Here is an 8,468-nt window from a genome sequence, read left to right on the forward strand (position 1 = left end):
AATAATAATAATAATAATAATAATAATAATAATAATAATAACATTAATAATAATAATAATAATAATTATAAGAAAAATCTTTATTATATTCTTAAGATAATTTCAGTGTAATTGCTGCTTAATGACAATGAAACTTTGCAACGTATTTTAAAAATGAATTTTCTGAAATAAAACTTTAAAAATTGGGAATAGAAAGAACTGAACACTTGCTTCAAGTTACTTCGTTTTCACAAGTTTTCTATTTTTATAAAAGGGTGCTCGCTAAACAGCTGAAGGGGTGTAGGATGAATAAAAATTTAATGTTGAATCGAAAAATTCAAAGTTTTAACTGAAATCATTCAAAATAATTATGTCAGAAGAAATAAGACGGCTGAGAGAACTAATCATTCTATTTTCCTCTAAGTTTCTCAATCAGTCCCTTTAATTGGTCTTCATGTTTAGAGCCGGGCTCGTAAACTAGGGTTTAAAAAAGATTACTACCTGGAATCAGAGAACTGGTTTGGAAACACAACAAACATGACTTCAGATCAGGAAAGTATAAAAAAAAAAAAATATTTGAAATTTTTTTTTCTAAATGACAAAAAAAAATAACATTTTGCTTCTGGTGCAGATCCTTCAGGAGATAGTTCTGAAGAGGAATGAAGTGTTTGCTGACAACGATGCGATCAGGAAACTGGAAACTATTTTTTTTCTCAATTTTACCTCTTCTTTTGGGAAAAATTCTCTTCGAACAATTTTTTCCCAAGCATCTAAAAAACATAATTTCAACATTTATTTCCAATGTTTGCATCAGAATCAAGACAGGGCAAGAGTATTGGAAGTTTTATATAGAGGGAAGATCAAATAGTTAAAAGTAAAATTCAATAATTCTCAAAGCTCTGTCGTTGTAATTTCAAGAGACTCTCCAAACAGCTTTGTCCGATTCACAACAGTACCTTTTCCAGCTTGAATAGTATCAAATTAAGTATTTGGTATTCATTGTTTTGCAGCATAAATGTTTATATGTTTTTTATTATGGGNTAGTATTACATTGAAGTATTTGGTATTCATTGTTTTGCAGCATAAATACACAAATCATGTTTTAAGAGCTTGAATAGTATTACATTGAAGTATTTGGTATTTATTGTTTTGTAGCATAAATACACAAATCATGTTTTAAGAGCTTGAATAGTATTACATTGAAGTATTTGGTATTTATTGTTTTGTAGCATAAATACACAAATCATGCTTTAAGAGCTTGAATAGTATTACCCGAAGTATTTGGTACTTGATCTGATAAATATGTAAAGAGTACTGTTGGGAATCAGACATTCCACTCAGACATTTGAAATTTTATCTGCAGAATTCTTTGAATGGATTATAAAATGTTAATGCTTTTTTATATTTTTAATTGTTTTCAATGAATTTATTTGATCTGATGATGAACTTGTAGAAAGGGTATTACAGGTCACCAGGACCTGATTTTAGGTAAATTAAGATAAATTTTATTATTCATAATTACAAAGAAATTGAGTCTTTGCCACAAACTAAAATTTTTTAATCCCCATATCTTTGGAATGTATTGTAGTAGACCTTTGATATTTCAAACTTAAATTATTTAATCTAATAGAATTCATAGTTTTAAATATCTAAGGTCTCCGAAATTGGGTTACAAAGATATTGGGATTAGAAAATTAGAGTTTGTGGAAAAGACTCAATTCCTTTATGGTTTTTAACAGTACAAGTATAACGCATCTAAGTGGAAAATAGCTCTTGGCTGTTTTGATTATTTTTCCACATAATACTTAGGTAACATCTCCTTTGTGTACATTGTACAACTAGTTTGGAAACCCAGCTTTGCCAATGGTTCTACGGAGGTCCACAATCAAAATCTAAGGCAAATCGGTTATAGGGTTTATGCGTCATGCTCGGACATACAAAAAGGAATAAAGAAAAATAAAGAAAAAAAAAACAATAATCCTGTGTATGCCGATGTTTCTCTGTAAATATTTAGGTACTACTACTACGAGAGGCCGGATAGTAACATCAGTTCTCCTCTGTTTACGGAGAAGAATAAAAACTCTGGTGTCTGTTATAAGTTCCAGGTTCCAGAGTTTCTCTGGAAGAAAGGAGTTTCACAAATTTATATAAATACAAAGGTGCAAAATATTTTTTTTGCGAAACAAAATATATTTTTTAAAATTTCATTTTAATTATGAAAATAACTCAAATTTTCTCCGATTTTTCCAGGTTAACACATTGATCGGATTCAGCCACTATGGCCAGAGGAGTGGAATTGACAATCAGGACAGGGTAAATAAATATTAATAATCAGGACAGGGTAAATAAATATTAATAATCAGGACAGGGTAAATAAATATTAATAATCAGGACAGGGTGAATAAATATTAATAATCAGGACAGGGTGAATAAATATTAACAATTATGGATTCTTGTTGCATAGTATACAGACATTTTTATTTGACCTTCAGGGAGTGGTTGTTACGATGAAAGTGCAGAATTGCAGAAAAAAATCGGGATTAGTGAAGGATGAAAAGTTGTCTCTATTTTCTAAAATTTCATAAAAGTAACTGGCTGAAGTGCCCAGCGTTTCCCGTGCAACTTTTTAAAAAATCAAATTCAGCCAAATCGGTCCAGCCGTTTGGGCAGCTAACATATATATATATATGTATATATATATATTATAAATGAGCGAAGAGCTTTATTATATAGAAGTAGTAATCTATATTTGTTTGTATGTATGTAAGCGTAGATTAAAATAGTGTATCTAAGGTCTACTGTCTACCATGTTATATATATATATAGTTTTATGTCAACGTAGATGAACAGAAATTGTCAATGATAATTAAATAGAAATAATTCGAACTTTTTTATTTTGTCAAGATTCTGCACTATATGAATCAGGGTTTCTGGATATAATATATTCTGTATCTAGGTGCTCCTAAATACAGATGAGAAGATATATCTAATATTAACCTAGGATCAATGAAGCAGGGTTCCTGGATACTTATAATATATCCTGTATCTAGGTGTTTCTAAATACAGATAGATGAGATGATATATCTAATATTAACCTAGGATCAAGCAATGAAGCATGCTCCTGGATACTTATAATATATCCTGTATCTAGGTATTCCTAAATACAGATGAGAAGATATATCTAATATTAACCTAGGATCAAGGAATGAATCAGTTTCCTGGATACTTAAAATATATCCTGTATCTAGGTGTTCCTAAATACAGATGAGAAGATATATCTAATATTAACCCAACAGCACTTTGAGAGGATCCGGGTTCATGGAAAGCTCTGCAATTCAGAACTAAATACCGGGTTTGACAGGTGAAACTCCATGCATGATCATTTGAAGATTTTTGTACGCAGCATATCAGTAATCTGAAACCTTCTTCATCTCGCCAATTCATTAAACGATAAATTTCATAAAACGATAAATTTCATCAAACGATAAATTTCATAAAACGATAAATTTTATAAAACGATAAATTTCATAAAACGATAAATTTCATAACACGATGTGGTAGATGGTTCTTTACGCGTAAATAGAATCACACCTTGATCGCATTAAATCTTGATAAAGCCCTTTATAAAAATAGTTTTCCGTCATAATACTAACTTTATTTTTCAGTTGCAATGAGCAATGGCTTCATGATTACTCTGTGGCAGAGTATGGATGTATAAGGTTAAAAAAAAAACAAGAATAACCGATTTACAACAGTACCCTTAAAACCTTTGTTCATTGAGTAAATAGAGCTCTGTGTTTAAATCTATTGAAATCCACTTGAATTCCTATAAAACACAGTGTACGATGCGATGCATTACTTTTGTCCCTTGACATTACCGAATATTTACATTGAAAGCCGTTTCCAAAAGTTCTATAAAGTGAATATTAATGTTTTAAAAGCTGAAAACATCTTGCATAAAAACAAAATGTTTAGAGAATAAATTCAGCAATCTTGACCAGTCTAAGGTTTAAAGGGTACCGTTGGAAATCCGGCTTTGCCATCTGTTCATGGAAACTCACTTGAAAATATGCTTACAGTCCCTTTAAACAAACCTTTTTAGCCCTTCCCTTCCAACAACAACTAACATTCTTTATTTAGTCTCTGGAACAATGTTCCCTCCAACTACTATTTTCATTTAGTTCCTGGAACAATGTTCCCTCCAACTACTATTTCCTATTAAGTCCATGGAACAATGTTCCCTCCAACTACTATTTCCATTTAGTCTCTGGAACAATGTTCCCTACAACTACTATTTCCTATTTAGTCCATGGAACAATGTTCCCACCAACTATTATTTCCTATTTAGTCCCTGGAACAATGTTCCCTCCAACTACCATTTCCTATTTAGTCCATGGAACAATGTTCCCTCCAACTACCATTTCCTATTTAATCCCTGTAACAATGTTCCCTCCAACTAGTATTTCCTATTTAGTCTCTGGAACAATGTTCCCACCAACTACTATTTCCTATTTAGTCCATGGAAAAATGTTCCCACCAACTACTATTTGCTATTTAGCCCCTGTAACAATGTTCCCTCCAACTACTATTTCCTATTTAGTCCATGGAACAATGTTCCCTCCAACTACTCTGTGTGTAAGAATAAAACGTGTACTAGCGGAGTAAATGATATTGTTTTGAACTGGGTTAATGGATTCAATGGTGAGTAAAATACAATTTTCTATGGAAGAAACCTAGTTTTTCTCCTTAATCCACACTCTAAATCTAATTATTCTCCTTAATCTCCAATATAAAGCTAGTTTTTCTCTTTAATCCACAATCTAAACCTAGTTTTTCTCCCTAATACGCACTCTAAACCTAGTTTTTCTCTTTAATCCACAATCTAAACCTAGTTTTTCTCCCTAATCCATATTCTAAACTTAGTTTCCTCCCTAATTCACACTCTAAACTTTAATTAACACTCTTAACCTAGTTTCCTCCTTAATCCACAGTCTAAACCTAGTTTTTCTCCTTAATCCACACTCTAAACCTAGTTTTTCTCCTTAATCCACACTCTAAACCTAGTTTTCCTCCTTAATCCACACTCTAAACTTAGTTTTTCTCCTTAATCCACACTCTTAGCCTAGTTATTCTCCTTAATCCACACTTTAAACCTAGTTTTTCTTTTTAATCCAACCTATTAACCTAGTTTTCCTCCCGTATCTACACCTTAATTCTAGTTTTCCTCCCTAATCCACACTCTAAACCGAGTTTTTCTCCTTAATCCACACTCTGAACCTAATTATTCTCCTTAATCCACACTCTAAACCTAGTTTCCTTCCTACCCCACACTTTGAACCTAGTTTCCTCCCTACCCCACACTCTAAACCTAGTTTTCTTCTTTAATCCACTCTAAACCTAGTTTCCTCCCTGCCCCACACTCCAAACCTAATTTTCTTCTTTAATCCACCACACTTTGAACCTAGTTTCCTCCCTACCCCACACTCTAAACCTAGTTTTCTTCTTTAATCCACTCTAAACCTAGTTTCCTCCCTGCCCCACACTCTAAACCTAGTTTTCTTCTTTAATCCACTCCAAACCTAGTTTCCTCCCTACCCCACACTCTAAACCTAGTTTTCTTCTATAATCCACTCTAAACCTATTTTTCCTCTCTAATCCAAAACCACCTTCCCCTTCCTAGATTTTGGTATTTAACTACGTCTACACCTAATATTATGAAAACCTTCCCAAACCCTCTCCTCCGTTTTAACAGACCCGAAACCCATCAAAAGGATTGATATATTAAACTCAAAATATGAAAAACTCTTTAAAATATTTGACCTTTCCACCCTACTATATCCTCATCAAACCTTTTTAGTAATAACAGTATGAATTCACGGTGAAACTGCAAATATTGTCTCGTTGTTTATTCTTTATTTTAATAATGCCAATAACGATTCACAACACCACAGAATTGATGGGGAGGAAGGACAATATTTTTTATCTGACAATACATCACTTTAGACCAGAAAGTTTCTAGAAAGCTACTGTTAGACAGACGAGAAAGAGTAATATCTCCAGTTCTATGGCTTAAAAACTAAATATTTCATGAAGAAATAATGGTTCGTCGTGTATATTCTCTTTAAATTTAAATATGTTTGGATATTTTTCCCTGTAAAGATAGTATGTGTGGATCCCCGTGTGAGAGCTCGGAGGTGATGTTTGCCTCGCAGTTCTCCTACAAGGTGGAGGGGATGGGGTATGGATACCTAGCCATCACATTCAAACAATCTGTCAAGGTTATATTTATATTTCGGTTCTAGGCTCTCGTCTTAAATCTTTCATAGAAAATGTCAAATCCTTGTTGCACCAGCAAAAAAAATATTCAGTTGCAAATTCGAAGCAACATTATAAAAGAAAACAATTGAAAAAAAACGCATTCAGTAATTTACGATTTAAAAACAGAGATCATAATGGAGGTTTGATTTTTCATTTTTTTCAAAACATATATACCGCCCATTTGTTCGTTTTTCAATATTTATTTTAAGGCTGAAATTAACTCGTTTCATTTTGAAAAATATCTTTTCAAAAACTTTTTTTCTTTTAATTTGATTTATTGTCATAGGATTTTTACAATTTTAACGTTTCTGAAAATAGTTTTTAAAGACAGATAAATTGATACTAGTCTTGATTCATTTTGACAAAAAGACAAAAATCTGAATCAATTTGAAAATTATAAAATAAAAATTCCAACATTTATTGAAAACTGTTTTTAAAAAATGTTAGAACTGGTGGATTTGAGCATTGCGAAAAAAATTGTTCCATAGCTCTACTCTTAGAATATTTAAGTGCTAATAAGTGGCGTAATTCCGTCATTATTACACACATAGTTCAAAAAGATCAAACAGGATCTTAAAGTTGTCTCTGAACTACGATCTTTAGTCTGGTAGGACACCTTGTAATTAAAACCATATTTTCAAGGATGAAATCCGCCGACAATGTAAGAAGGCAAAAAAGTGAAAAACAGCAATTGGAGGATTTATCTTGTCTAGGTGGCGGATTTTATCCTTGATGAGAAAGGCGATATTGACTCCGCTTCACTCTAAACCCATTGTTTAAATTATGCAATTATTAATTATTTTTTAATTATCAATTATTATTTAATTAATCATCTTTTAAGTGGTGAGTGTAATTATCTATATGAATGGTGTAGGTTACGAGGTCTTCTATACCCTACGGGTTTCTAGAGATGCTGGCTGAAGTAGGAGGATATGTTGGACTATTCCTAGGAGTCTCTATTCAACAACTTGTAGCCATGCCAGAGACCTTTATTGATAAAATATACAAAATACAGTTTTAAATATATCACCATCATCATACACTACACTAGTTAAACAATGATCAGTTTTTGGTAAGAAATATTTGTTTCATGTTAAATAAATTTCTTTGTAAAAAATTGCTAAGTTAGGGTTCATATTTTTTCACCTCTGCGTTTAGGGAAAAGAGGGGGGGGGGGGTGGGCAGGGGGAGGGGGCGTGGTTTTTAAAAGGTTATAAAGGTGTGTTACAAAGTTACGCCTGATATATTTGGAACCGGATGAGACATGTATCACATGTTACTGGGTTACAAGTTGTGAATCCTTGTAAGTTCTCAACCTGGTGAAATATATACTCCGATACCCTTCACATGTAATCCTATACTTGGATACAGGGATACAGGGCTACACGGATACAAGGATTCAATGATACAGGGGTATACGGATACAAGGATACAGGGATACACGGATACAAGGATTCAAACATACAGGGGTATACGGATACAAGGATACCCGGAAACCAGGATTTAAAGATACAGGGGTATTTAAAAAGGTTGTATAGACTGAAAGATATTTATGGAGATAGACATGGTGATTTACACGAAAATAGACACTAGACAGGGACTAGATATATAGAAGCATTTACAATACAAGAAGAACGACAGGGAAATAGACAAAGAAACAGACAGAAAGTTAGATAAATAGATAGAAAATACAGGGAGACGGACGGGAAATAGACAGATAGATAGATAGGTAGATAAACAGTAAAATAGACAGAGATGAACACTAAACAGAAAGAATAACAACAGCGAATTAAAGGGAACAATCGTTGATAAAGAAAGAAAGATAGACGGATTGATTGATAGAGTAAAAGTAATGAAGAAAATTGGTTTGACTTGACCAGATAGATAGATATATATGTAAATTTTAGACAGTATGAGTGCTATTGTTAGTTAATTATTTTCCTTTCAGGTTTCAAGAAAACCATAGCATACCCCTCCTTCCTTACTACCTATACACTATACAGTCTTTTACAGTCTTAATGAGAGAAAGTGGAATTCCTGAAAATCCCCGAAATTTAAAGTTTTCATCATCTCGTCTAAGAATCTTTGAAAACGACATCTCCTGCTGTCTGCAGGTCTTTCATACATTCTGTCACTTTAGTCTGTTCTAAGGAATATATATGATATACCAA

At 32.6% G+C, this 8,468-nt stretch overlaps 1 protein-coding gene across 1 annotated transcript; it reads left to right on the plus strand.

Annotated features, from left to right (window-relative positions):
- Nucleotides 1-446: 446 nt before the first annotated feature.
- Nucleotides 447-7,384, plus strand: LOC111718108 (uncharacterized). The gene is made up of 11 exons (XM_023493610.1): nt 447-531; nt 611-669; nt 794-833; nt 1,433-1,467; nt 1,994-2,138; nt 2,230-2,292; nt 3,228-3,340; nt 3,645-3,698; nt 4,580-4,680; nt 6,139-6,257; nt 7,172-7,384. The coding sequence occupies exons 1-11, from the start codon at nt 517-519 to the stop codon at nt 7,316-7,318; spliced, it is 891 nt and encodes a 296-aa protein (XP_023349378.1). The 5' UTR covers nt 447-516; the 3' UTR covers nt 7,319-7,384.
- The last annotated feature ends 1,084 nt before the right edge of the window (nt 7,385-8,468 follow it).

Source organism: Eurytemora carolleeae, unplaced genomic scaffold, assembly GCF_000591075.1.
Source record: "Eurytemora carolleeae unplaced genomic scaffold, Eaff_2.0 scaffold1670, whole genome shotgun sequence".
Taxonomy (NCBI): domain Eukaryota; kingdom Metazoa; phylum Arthropoda; class Copepoda; order Calanoida; family Temoridae; genus Eurytemora; species Eurytemora carolleeae.